General features: G+C 39.5%; 1 protein-coding gene across 3 annotated transcripts in view; it reads left to right on the top strand.

Moving 5' to 3' along the window:
* The window catches only part of MAPRE2 (microtubule associated protein RP/EB family member 2), a 100,151-nt gene that overhangs the window by 54,781 nt on the left and 31,440 nt on the right, over nt 1–13,930 (top strand). For 2 of the 3 annotated variants that reach the window (XM_051609816.1, XM_051609815.1), the window contains one exon: nt 7,037–7,164. The exons of the other annotated variant lie outside the window; for it this stretch is intronic. In XM_051609816.1, coding sequence (XP_051465776.1) covers nt 7,044–7,164 — 121 coding nt within the window. In that variant the 5' untranslated portion in view covers nt 7,037–7,043. The remainder of the gene's footprint in view (nt 1–7,036; nt 7,165–13,930) is intronic. 3 annotated transcript variants of the gene reach the window in all.

Here is a 13,930-nt window from a genome sequence, read left to right on the forward strand (position 1 = left end):
AATTTGTAGTAACACTCGTTTTATGCTGAAACTGGTGCATCCTTTCCCAATGTTAAGAAGTGCCTGTTGAGCACCAAGTACTGCTTTTGCTGTGTTTGACTCAGGTGCAGTCTAAGGGTGCTGGGCACCTCTGTGGTTTGCTCCTAACCAGAGTGAATATACCTTTGTGGAAATGGTGGCGGCCAAAGAGTCTGGATTGCTTACTTTTTGTGTAAGCGGCTGATGCCGCCTTTCTTAAACCTTTGTTTTGTTCTTATCCTTTGTCTAGAATGTATTTTTCAGTTGAGATTCATTTGCTCGTAAAATTGATAAGGAGCCTTTCAGGATATGCAGATAATTTCAGCTGAAATTAAGATACCGTGTTAACGTTGCATTGTACTTTTGGAGGCAAAGGTGAACACTGAAGAAAATATAAAGTGTTAATATTGCTGTGGAAGCATGACATTATGTATTACATTGCCATACAGTTTTCAGTGGCAGCAGAAGGAATGAAAGAAAGAGAACACAGTGAGGGGGGGAAAAGGATAATAAATCTTACTTCTGCTATGCTAATATGACAGGCAGATGAAAACAATCAAATTCAAGCAAGTCAGTGAATGTGGCTTGTCCTTCTCAGGTGCCCTGAAATATTCCTAGCACTAAATAATTTTCTCAGAATTTGTAACCCTTCTTCTGATTTCAGTGATCTACCCTAATTTCATAAGGGCTTAGTGAACACATTTAAAACTATGCAGCAGACAGTGTAACGCATTGCTAGTTATTGGGCCATCTCAGAGGTTTTGGCTCAAACTGTGTATATTGTTTGAATATTTTGATTGTGTTTTTCAGATTTGAGGGAACTGAATGTCTGGAAAAGAACCAATATTTTCTGTCTCACAGATAATAGGTTTTTAGGGTTTTAAAATTTTTTCTAAAGCTGTATGTATCACAAAACAGAATTACCACCAATCTTTTTTAAGAGATACTCAGATTTGGGTCTAAATCTGTCCTTGAGATCCATCATGAATATAAACTAATCATAAACCCAGCATCTGAATGTGTAGGTCAAAACATCCCAGCATTGGCTGGCAGTCTCTAATTTAACAGACCAAAACTTAAAACATGCGCTAATCCAATCAGACTAAATCTCTAGTACTCTAACCTCACATATTTAAACAGGGAACTGCAGTGAGAACAACAGAAAATAGCTGTTTGCTGTGTTAAAAGGTAATCCTGCAACATTCAAGCAATCAAACTGTATGTGTATTGCCTCTGTCTTGCCTAGACTTTGTAGCATGCCTCACAAATTATTTTGGGTCTTCAGTCAGATCCGTGTTGTGAAGCTGAAATGGCATTCCAAAGTGAATGAGATACATGGATACCAAAAGATTTTTAACATTTCAGGGCCATTTAGTAACATGAGAACAGTGCAGAGGGAATTTGGTATTTAGCATTTTAAAAGGTATACGTTTCTCCCAGTATTACAAAAGAGGGTTATTTTTTCTGGTTTTGTGTTGTGTTTTTTTTTTCATGACAGTACCTCATTGTGATTAATCTTGAACTGTTTCTGACTAGATAGAGCTTTTATACTGCTTGCTGTAAACATCACTTCAGTTGCGGTGCTCTGACATGAGTGCTCTGACCGTGGTTGTTGAATTTGCTGCAGGAGTACAGTGTAAGTCAAAAGGGACATTAAGAGCAGTGTTGTCAGCATCAAGGGCTTTTTGTGTTGTTTTTCTGTCCTCAGGACTCCTTTCAGTAAAGGCAGCCTTGACTGTGACTGGTCTCTAATGACTATGGCTGAGGCTGTATGCAGTGAATGCTAAAAGAAGCAGGCAAAGTCCAGCTGCAAATCACCTGCCATTTCAGGATGATATGAAAGGATGAATTTTCCTTCTACGGGGATGCAGCCACTGAGGTGGCTGCATTTTTGTATTGCATACAAATACAATTTTTGTATTGCATACAAAATTGTTTTGCAATACCTTTCACTAGAAAGCCTTTCCAGCAAGGAGCTACAGCAGTCTCACTCTCCTACATGTTAGCCTTTCTGCTGTATCTTCTGCTGCAGTAATTTTTGGTGTGAGACCTTTTGTTTTACTGGCAGTATCTCTCCTGATGCTATCAGGTGCCAGCTTCCAGAAGGCTCCTCTTTGTATTGTCACACAGGCTTTCTACTGCCTTTAAAAATTTGATACCCTACTATGCCTAACTGCACAAAACAGGAAGGCCTTGAAGGTTCAGAGGTGATGCCACTGTGATGAGTCTTTACACTGCAGACAGATTCATTGCTGTGATCCTTCCAGTCTTGCCATTATTACTGGTTTGGCGTAATACAGCTTCTGCTGTCAACAACTGTTAGTTTATCCCCAGAAAAATAAATACGCCTCTTGCAAAACTGTCCTTAAACACAGCTGGATAACACCTAGTAACAGCTGCAGCTATCTGTAGTGAGAGCAGTGGAAAATGCCTGAAGGTTCAGTGCTGCATGTAATGTCTTAAAAAATTTAATACTCCTTTGTGTGTCATGTTTACCATCAGCCATGCTCAGCCAATGTATTACTGACTGGGGAAACTGCTTCAGCATATACATGATTTTCAGCACCAAACTAATCCTCTGAGCTCAGGTCTGTGGTGCTTAGCCGTGCATGTGGGAGGATTTTTTTTTATTGTCTGGACTCTCCTATGGCTTGTTCGCGTCCATAGGGGATTTGAATTTCAGTTTCTTACAAGTAAAACCAGGCAGAGCCCTTTGTGGTTATTCAGTACTATAACAGCCAGAGATTTTGAATCTCCACCTGCATCCTCTGAAATGGGGGATGTGATGTCCTGTCTTCAGTTTGTTTTCAGTTGCCGTTGAATTGCCAGGCATCTGTATGGAAAGTGGAAGCTTAAAGATCTTGGTGAGGTAGATGCTGATTTTCTGGCTTGTATAAGCCTCATCGAGGCCTTATGCTTGAGAGCTTTCAGCCTAAACAAGAGAAAGTAAAAAATGTAAATAACGTTATTGGGGAAAAGTAGTGTATTAGGACATACAAATAACTTTTTATCTATTTGGCTGTTTACAGAGTACAGCTTGTGAGTCTACACCTGTCCAGCTGTTTTCTTGCGTCATCTTGCAGATGTTTATTAATAATGTCTTGAAAGTTCATCACATTTTTCAAAGCAATTCAGCACACGGGGAACAGAGTCTTCAAGAAAACCTGGGCCCAGCTGTGTATGATGAGCTTAGGGGCTCTTGTCTGTTGCCGACCATGGTGGCTCTACTACCTACACCTGGCTGTTCTTATTTCATATATATTCCCCTGCCCCCTGCAGCCCCCTAGCCAAGATCTGTCTGTGTGGCAAACAGGATATGTGTGTATCTGAGCACCAAGTTAGAACATCCTTACTGTAAAGGAAACCTTTCCCAGCTGAGTTTATTTAAAACCTATTAGGAGGGTGGGGGCCAGAAGGAGCCAAAGACATGGTGAACTTTTTCAAGAGATGCAAAGATATGGTGAACTCTTTCCAGAGAAGAGGCTGTGGAAGATTTAGATATATGTTAACAAGTCACTGAAAATAAATGGCCATGGTGTGGTGTTATTATTATTTTTTTTTTAACAGAAATGGATTAATTTTTAGTTTAAAGTTTAAATTCTATTCATACACCTCATGCTTATCTGTGTATGACTGAAGCTATTGTTTCTAACACATAGCCTGAACTTTCATTTGACCCATAGACTATAATTCATTTGTAGACACATTGTAAGTTATATTACAGATATCCTTCATGGTATCATTGTAAAACTCAAGGTTATTCATTTACTCGCTGTTTCCTGAAGCAGAGTTCTCCATCCCATGCACTGCGGTAAAGGAGGTCAGTTGCTCTCCCATTGCTTGCACAAGGATAGATATTTGTCTTTGCAGTTGCTTTTGGAAAAGGATGATGATGGAGTTTCTGCTTCCTGTGTGTGGATTTTCTTGATATTTTCATCCAAGTAGACTTGCTGCTTTCACTACTGGTAGCTGATGGTTGTTATGAGTTCTACCTGGCCTCAAGAGGACAATTAACATTTGTATGAAGTAGTGGCAATTGTAAATCAGAGTAACTTTATTTCAAGTGTTAACATCTAAATATCTTCAGAAGTGAGTGGACTTGTCCATATTGTTCTCTTGGTTTGATATTAAACTCGATTCTGAATCTTAAGTAAATACTAAAGTAATTATTAAGCTGTTACTCAAACTGTCTTACAAACAATACTGACAGTGACAGTGGTCATATCTTTCTGTTCATTTCTCATTATCTATATAAAAAGGCTAGGAATAATACAGTAAAAACCATAACAGTGACGGCTTAAATTTCAGATGCTGTCAGTAACAAAGGTGCTGTTTGCCTTTGTGCTTAGTCCCTTCCATCCTGATGTGGAAGCTCAGCTTTCATGGTTAGCCGTTGCGGTGCGGTTTCAAGAGTTAAAGGGCACTCCCTGTTTCTAAAACTTTGTTCCTAGCGCTCGGTTCAATCCAAGCACTTACTGTGTGCCAAGAAAGCGACCTTTGCTAACTGTTACAGTGAATACAGTGCTGTGTTCCTACAATTAGCTGGGCTGTCGGGGGGCCTGCAGGGAGAACTGAGCAGACTGAGGACAGGCTGATTTCTTCCCTGCTTCAGAGGTGCCCGTACAGAAGCAGGTAGAGGGGCGGCCTGGTTCTGAATTAATTGCTGGCAGTAGTAGCCTGACTATTGGAGCATGAATTTTTTGAGCCTACTTTCTGTCGCTGGTCTGTATTTTCTTCTTTTGTAAATTTTTTTTTTCCTTCTCATCAGGCAAATTTTGGGATGTAATATTTTGGTTCTTAATGTCAGTAGATGGGGACAATTTGAACCATCTTCTGTGTTTGTGAAGTTTGTTTTGTACAAATTGACCTCTATAGTGAACTCTGTCTATGCTATGTCTTTTTTCTATGTTACATTTCCTGCTGTACGTAATTACACAATTGCAGAATCATAGAATTGTTTTGGTTAGAAAAGACCTTGAAGATCATCAGGTCAAAACCGTTAACCCAAAACTGCAAAGTCCCCCACTAAACTGTGTCCCTAGGCACCATATCTACACATCTTTTAAACACCTCCAGGGATGGTGACTCTGCCACTTCCTTGGGCAGCCTGTTCCAATGCCTGATAACCTTTTCAGTGAAGAAATTTTTCCTAATATCTAATCTAAACCTCCCCTGACACAACATAAAGCCAGTTCCTCTTGTTTAGTTATTTCTAACTTGGGAGAAGAGACCAACCCCCACCTTACTTCAGCCTCCTTTCAGGTAGTTTTACAAAGTAATAAGGTCTCTTTTCCTCCAGACCAAACAACCCCAGTTCCCTCAGCTGCTCCTAGTAAGACTTGTGTTATAGAACAAGAGAGAAAAGTGTGTCTAGTTTCATGCTGGGTGGGTTCTTTACGCTTTTTATCTGGGTTGCTGCAGCACACCTAAGAAATGGGTGGAGTAAACCTGTGGGTTTTGTGTTCCCTGCAGAATTGTCTGTCAAGTCTCAAACAGTTACATTTTTGCAAATTACCAATGGAAATAGTCCATGCAGACAGTAGATCCCGAAGAGGCATCCTGCTCTCTTTCACTGAAGGAGAAGGTTGAGGTCCAAGGCTGAGGTATCAGGATGGCCACCAAACCTAACCAGTGAAGTGTTAGCTACAAGGTGTCACTAGAGACAAAGGTGTGTAGTCCCCACCAAACCCTTTCCAAGAAAAACAGCCCAAATTTGTTGACTATTTTATGATTTCTGATACGTCATACTACCAATTGTTACTAGTTGACTTCCTGAAGTCCACTAGTCTTGGGAACATTATTTACTCTTTTAATAAATTACCTTGGCTCTGCTCTTTTGAAACTGTTCATGAGGTAAATTTGAATGTGCTCATCTTTTGTCTTGGCAATGTCAGCAGCAGAAAGAGGTGGCTAGTATAGAATAATAGGGAATAAAATAAAGTAGTATGCATTTCCAGTCTGTGCACTTGGTGACTGCTGATAAAAGGTACTATGAATTAGACCTACTTGTAGGGAAGGACCCTAGTTAACTAGAAAGATCTGTTTAAGATAGTGTGGCTACAAAGATTTTCAGCACAGAGTGCCATTTTCCAGAGTTGTCGTTGAAACATTATGTGAACAGAGTCTGGAACTGTTTGGCTGTGTACAAGAAGCACTTCTGGCATGACCAGTAAGCGAAGGTCTGAATTTCTGAGAGACTCAAAGGATTGATTTGTTTAATCTAGCCTACCTGGGCTCTGAGACAGACTCTTGAGTGCTGTCCCTAACTCATTATGAAATCAGCTCTGGGGAAGAAAAAGCCATTAGAGCTGGAGGATAATGTTGGCAGAAGAACAAATGGCTTTAAGCTGAGAGGAAGTATTCCTAATGATTTAGAAGAATCAAGCTCCACAGCAGCTTTCCAGCCAGACGGTTGCGAGCGCAAGGCTCAGTTACTTTTAGGATAGAGGTTGGTAAATGGATAAAAACATTATCTGGTATTCACTCCGTGATTGTTAGGAACTGAATTAATGGTCCAAAAGGCCCCTGTCCCGGTAAGAAATCAGTATTTAAATAAGTAGAGTAGCTACATCTTTCAGAAGTTTTCTGAAAGTTAAACGCTGTTTTAGGCAATCTGATCATCCTGCAGTGACAAAAAAACTGATGGATAGATGTCAAATCACTTTATTTGTGCACAAAATCCAAATCTCTGGTCCTGTCTATCTTTAGGCTGTGTCTGATTCTTTTTTTCATACCTCATTAACATTAAGCAGAACACTGCCAGTTTGTCTGTTCTTCAAGTTTTCAATGACAGCCAGAGAAATATGTTCATAGATTCCAAGAGGACATTGAGCAGGTGATGTATCATCAAAGCATAAAAATTAAGCCTCCTTTCTCAATAAATAAGATTGTGCAGTGATGCAGGGGTTTTGTTTGTTTGTTTTTGTTTATTTTTTTTAATCAAGAAATGTAAATTCATTGTATACAGAAAACAATTACTAAAATGTAAAAAATGTTTTCTGTCCTTTTTTTTTCCTAGTTGGGGAATGGCGGTCAACGTGTACTCTACCTCTATAACCCAAGAGACTATGAGCAGACATGACATCATTGCATGGGTTAATGATATATTAGCTTTAAACTACACAAAAGTCGAACAACTCTGTTCAGGTAAGAAAGCATGGTATGCTCTACAAATGTTTATTTTAAAACCACTTTAAAAGTCTGATTTGTTGAAAATAGATAACTTTTAACTTTGACATAAAGCAGTTACTCTGAGAAAAGGGACTAATGTATGTGCAAAGTAATTATTTTTGCATTCATTTTAATCTTGGGAAGATAAGGTGCCTTGAGAAGGCATAATAAATGCAAAGGTGAATGGGACAAATGTAGCAGAGGATACGTGGGAGTAATAAAAAGGTTGGCTAAGCAAGAAAAGAATACAATGATAAGCTTTTGTGTTTTAAAGCTACCGAGGTGGTATCTTTTCAAATGGAGAGTGGGTATAGCTGAAAAAGAGACAAATAGAAAACCAATGCCCTGGGTGAACAAAATTCTCCAGCACCTTTTCCTTCCTGGTAAGGGTCCTCAAATCCCTGCTGATGTCTGCAGGAAAAGAGCACAGCTGTGACTGTGAAGGAAAACATGGCTTTGAGGAAGTGAGCCTTTAGCTGCTCTGAGGGTTTTAGAAGTTTGTCAAGAAAATCTGCCTGTTTCTCTTTACATGTAGGTGAACTCTTGTTTTAAGTAAATTTGGTAATGAGCCCTGAAAAAAAGGGTAATGTTTGAATATTTTGGACAATTTTGTTAATCAGAGTGACAACTATGAGATACATGTTACACTACAGGATCTATAACTAGATGACTAGAAATGACACAGACAAATGCAGATGTTTCACTGAGACTACAGGTGCCCCTGGGGAGTGATTCCTTATGATTTCCTACTGTGATTTTTAAATTTTAAGATGTTTGTGTTGGAAGGGATCTAACTTCAGATCACTGCTTTCAGACAACTGACACGCTGGGACTATCTCATTTAAGGAGACAATGCTCTAAGTACCTTGAACTGAAACACATTACCACATTTCAGCTGTTTACTGGTCCAGCTGAAGTGCATAAATGGGGTCTTATATTCACGTATTTGAATTTGCTTACCTGTCCTGCTAAATTTTCTGTCTCAATGATGTTCCCTGAAAGGTAGAGAGAACCCTCCGAGATGGTAGCCTCAGAGCCTACTCCACAAAACTTTAAAAAACAAGTCTCAGCTGCAGAAGCAGGCTTTCGTGCTTGCAGCCTCACACAGTAACTATACAATTGAAGTTGAAAAAGTGTAGGTTAAAGTGCATGTAAGCAACTGATAGAAACCAAATAACAAAAGAGACAGAACATGGGAAGTAACCTTTTTAAGAGTTATTAAACTTGCAATTGAAACGTTATATTTACCTGTTTTTCTTTTACATGTCCGGAAGTTAGCTTATGTATTTTCTGTTGAGTAATTATACATAAAGAAAATACTCAGAGAGGGATGTGTGTGGAGATGTGTATAAATATGGGTATAGCTATATCTGAATAGATTAGATATAGATATACACATGCACACACACAAGGAGATAGAAAGATAATGAGAACATGGGCATATTCATCCCAAAATACCCAATGTTTGCCATTGTTTGAAACAGGAAGCGTATGAGACCAGTTACTGACTTGTTCCTGCATAGCTATTTATATGCCCATAAACAGCTGAAAGGAAGCTTTTGAAGTGAATTCTGCATGAAGTTAAATATGTATGGGCTTGCAAAAACAAAACAAAGAAAAAAACCAAACGAACAGCCTCCCCAAAAGTCTTTCCCAAAATAGGGAAAGGTGATCTAAGAAAATGTTTATTATGCAGATTACAATGAGTTAAAGATATTTAAGAATATGAGATAGAGAGACTTCACCTGGGTTGGGCAAGCAGGAGAAAAGCACAGGAATTGTCACAAACCCACTGTCCCACTTCATTGCACAGCTTCTTATGCAACTTCTTCTGTGACCTCCAGTGAAGATTTTGGGACACACCACAAGGGAAAAACTGAAAAAGGGTTGTCTCATTAGAGCTCTCACTCCATCTTGTGTAAAATTAAACCATTTCTTGCTTTAGAACTTCCTGGATTGTATTGATTGCTGTTTTTACCTGATACTTTTACATTAATCTCTTAACAGGTCAAAGCTGTAAACTTGAAGTGTCCCGTTTGGTTTGATAGTCCAGCTTGATACTTAAACATTTTTGCACTTATGTTCATTACAATCCCAGAAGGGACTTTCATAGTTGCTTAGCTGAAGCAGCAGCCTTGTAGCATGGTCCTTCCTGTCATCCTGAGGACTTTACTCTCTGAACTGATGAATCTAAACTCTGCTAGATTATTGCAGACACTAGAGCATAGCAGTCTTACACGCTCAGTCCTTTCCCTTTGAGACTGCATAGTCTGTTTCTCATGTGCAAGTCATGCACATGTAGGGATGGAAGACAGGTGGACAAGAATCTTTGGGAATCTTTCTGTATTTAATATAGTTTACCATGCAAACTCAGAGAAGTTTATTTAATGTACATATAGTTTATTTAGTGTACTTTTAGTGCAGTTTACAGGTTGGAAGCTAGGGGAACAGTAGGATGACATGAGCTGCCAACTAAGAGGCAAAGCACCAGCAGGCATGGTGCTGACCGTAGCTAGAGAGCAGCCAGTCTAACTCCTTCATTCTGGCATTCCTTTGGCAGATGTCCCTTGAAGAACTGGCAGCTTTCATGCAGCTTAATGTTAGTTTCCATAAAATATGAGCATTTCTCCAGAACTTCAAAGAGAAGGAATATGTGGGAAACTCTTTACAACTATGAAGCATTTCACAGCATTACCAGGGAGCTGCAGAGCCATTGTAACTGAATTTTTATAACCTACTGTAAAATTGTATGGACATTTTATTTTCTTCTTTTGTTTCTTTTTTTTTTTTTTTTAAGAAAAAACCATAAAGATTTGTCATGCTTGTATATGACCATTCCGTTTTTGTTAATTTTTCTTAATAAGGAGCAGTTGAAAGGCCAGAAAAAGCTACGTGCGAGGCCAAAAAAAGTGGGGGAGGGAATGAAGAATGTTAATTCAGAATGAAAAACTCAAAAGGTGTTACTTTTAGGAGGCAAGAGCTACAAAGATGTGGCGTACACTCATATTCAGCATCTCTCTGAGAGACCTTGTGAGTGACTACCTTTTGGAACCAACTTGGCGATAATTTTTTACATTCTGAGCTTAAGCAAGAAGGAATAATGTGGCATTCTGCCTTCACTAAAGGCTTTATTCAGAGCATACCTAAATCTTAATGTGACAGTTTGTAATAAAGACAGAAAGAGCAATCAGACCTTCCTTTTCTCATTGCCAAGGAGAAGCAGCTTTGATAATACGTGTGTGGTAGCAATACCAGTCTATTCCCCAGTCGCCAGTTGCAGGAACAGAGCTGCTAGGATGAGGAGCAGCAAAGGAAGAGGCTGGCTTAGTCATAAAGTATTTGTATTCTTTGGGAGTCTTACATGTGTTTTTGTCTCTGCTAACTAGGCCGAGCAAAGTGCAGTGTCCCCTGAGCTTTCTGAATGCCTGCTGTAGTAGTGATGTGCCAAAAAGTCCAGGTTATGGATGGATGCAGCCCTGGAGAGTCTAAATTTAGTCTGCAGCTCCTCTGGTAATTTAGTTTTGACAACTCAAGAAGGAAAATCTCACTGAGCATCTCAAAGCAATACAATTCTCTTTGCTTTAGGTGACTGTCCTTTTGTCAGTTTTTGGTCTCTATGTTTGACCTCCCGCAAGGTTGTTAACCTGAATACGAAATTTATAACTCATGGTTTTAACTGAAGTCAAAGTGCATTAGACTTGAGAGCGTTTAATTTGATACATGAATGGAAAATAACAGAGAACAACTGACTGGATTTAATGTAGCAGAATCCCATGTGCAACACCCATAGGCTGGCAGAATAGGAGTTTCAAATGAATTGACACTACTTGTTTCTTAGGAGTCAGGCTATTTTTGTAATGAATACACAGTGGCTTCTTAAGAAGAATTCTTACTAAACAGCTTATAACTGAATTTTCTTTACTAAGGCTGTTTTTCATCTATAGGGAATACCAAGTGAATGTGTTACAGGGCTTTTCATGAGTAGCTGCTACATGAGAGTATATTCAAAATAAGAGTCAGGCAGGAGACTGTAGAGGGCTTGCGTATGAATTAAAAATAAACAGTACAAAGTGTGCGAGCTATAGAAAGTATGAGCAAGGAAGACAAAAATGGTAAATGTATGTAGGAAGGAAAATATAGTTTGAATTGAGGTAAAATTTCTGCCTTAGCCATGCTTGGGTGTTCCTTTGAGATTAAGAATATACTGAATCTTTCCTTCCCCCTCTTTCTGCATTTGAAAATTCTCAGTAGAATTATAAACTTTCAAATTGTCTGCCCTTCAGTGCGTAGAGACCTTCTGTCTTTCAGGATTTGTGTGCAAGGAACAAGGATTAAATGTGTGTGGGGGGGTGTTGTCTTTTTTTTTTTCCTTGCTTTTAGTACATGACCATATTATAAAAAGAGTACCTGGCTTAGCATTTTCAAATTTTAGACTGTCATGCTTTCTCTGCACAAGCCCTGGGTGTTGCCACAGGGCATTTTTCTTGTGGTGACTGCTGTAGAGCACCATATCTCAGCTTGCTTTTCTCCTGTGAAGATATATAGTCCCTTTATAGATAAATTTTGTTTGATCTCCACCACCCTAATCTCAAAGGAAGGTCATTGGTAAACGCTGAATCTGAGAGCGTGCAGACAGAATTTTAGGAAGTGTGATGATAGGGTAGATGTTGGTCTTTAACTTTGTGTTGCCTCACCAGCTCAGGATTTGGGGAGGAGCTCCATCACAGCCTCTGTGGGCTGTTGATCCTTGTGACTGGTGCCGTGCAGGGTGCAGAACCCTCTCTGCCTTGCGGAGGGAGTCCAAGGTGCTCCACTTCCAGCAACTGTGTGCTGGGCTCTGTGTGGTGGGGCTGGTCACCATTCCCTAGGCCTGACAGCGTGTGTTTGCCAGGCAGCCATAGTGCCTGTGGCACCTGCTGGCCTTGGGACCATCCTGGGTGGCAGTGGGAAGCGGCGTGCCAAGCATGCTGCCTCCCCAGCTCTTCTGCACACGGCAGAGATCTTTCTGGGCAGGGCTGAGGTGACTGGAGAAGCAGGGTACTGGCCAGGCAGAGAGATGGTGAGAAGGGCTTTTTCTTCTGCATGTCATTTGTGCACACATAAGTGCAAATGGGGTGTATTCTGTGGCTTAGCTGCAGAGGGTTTGTTTTTTCCTGTCTCAGAAGGTGTATTTTGTTCAGTGCCTACATTAACCCATGACTTCCTACATGTGTGTTCCTAAAGTCTACACTATAGGGCTCTGTCGGAGCATTTGGTGCCAGCTTGTTTTCTGTGGTGGTTTTGGGTTGGTTTTCTTTCCAGTTTGCAGCCTTGCAAAGATTGAGTCTGTAAAGCAGCTTGGAAACATGATTAAAACATGGCTTGATCCCATTTTGCACTCTGTAATCAAGCCATGTTTGAAGGAACTGGCATGTTGTCCTGAGGTCATGCAACACAGAGGATGCTTAGTGGCAATGCCTCTCTAATATCTTCCATATGATGTTTAGGATTGGAGGGATACAATGGATGTTAATGATTGGCTTTAAGATAGTTTCCAGAATTTTCTGAGGAAGCTTGCAAAGCAGTATCATGAGATTTTTCAGCCAATAATACTTTTTTTTCCTAATTGCCTTTTGTTAAGAATTCAGGAGGAATAGAACTTACACAAGGTTTTTACTTTTTAAAAAATATTATTTAATTACTTATAGCACTCACTTGTCGTCAGTTGCTTGATCTCCCTGCTTTTGAAAGAGCTTTTTAGATTTTTGCGTGCTATTTTTTTTAGGCGTGCTGAATTACGCAGCTATTTTAAATAAAATGGTAATTGTTTTTTCTGAAATTATTCTGATTTTGCCATTTTAAAGTTAATGAAATCCAAAATAAATTATGGCTAAAAATTAAGTATCCAAAACTCTGCTATGTATAATTTATGAGCAGCTTAATGATTTCGTTATTTAAGAAAAAGAGAATACAAGTTAACACAGGAGAAACTTCCCTCCCACAGTCATTATTTAAAATTATCAGCAGATATTCTGAATTATGTCATACAAATGCCCCATCTGTGTGGCACAGGACTGAAGCAGTGATCAGTTAGATGCATAGAATCATAGAGTGGCCAAGGCTGGAAGGGACCTTAAAGATCATCAGGTTACCCGAGGTAAAAGGCAGGCCCCAAGTGCTGCTGTACTGTAAACTGCTAGTTGGCTATTGTGGTTTTTTTCCCCTTTCTTATCAAAACTAACATGCTCATTGCATGCTCCTTTTTTTTGTTGTTTTTGTTGTCCCAGCAACAAAAATCCCGGGTGTGTGCAGTTTCCCATCTGTGTTAGCAACCATTGCTCTTGTGAACTGAAGTACTGATGATTAATAATGCATACAAATCATCCCGTATTTTCCAAATGTGTGGTCAGGTTGTTGCAGCTTTGGAGGGAATGAATAATTTGAAAGAATTTGTGTGAAGTGTGACTGGATGTATGTTTTTAGAATATGTGAAAAACATTTCCTTAAAGCAAGCAAACAAACAAAAAAGTGTAATTACAGAAAAAAGTAACAGTCAGCCTTTTTCCCAAATGGGATTTTTCAAAAATTGAATATGTGAAAATCAAATTGAGGCCTGGTTAAAAGGTTTAAAATTGAATTGCTTGCCGTTTTAGACAAAAACCTTACTAAGCATTTATGCCAAATTTCTAGTCTAGTGCTTAGCTCCTTTTGCTGTGGCTTGGACACCAGAATTAAAATAAAACAGCTCCCCACACAGACAGGC

The sequence above is a fragment of the Apus apus genome, chromosome 2 (assembly GCF_020740795.1).
Source record: "Apus apus isolate bApuApu2 chromosome 2, bApuApu2.pri.cur, whole genome shotgun sequence".
NCBI lineage: Eukaryota > Metazoa > Chordata > Aves > Apodiformes > Apodidae > Apus > Apus apus.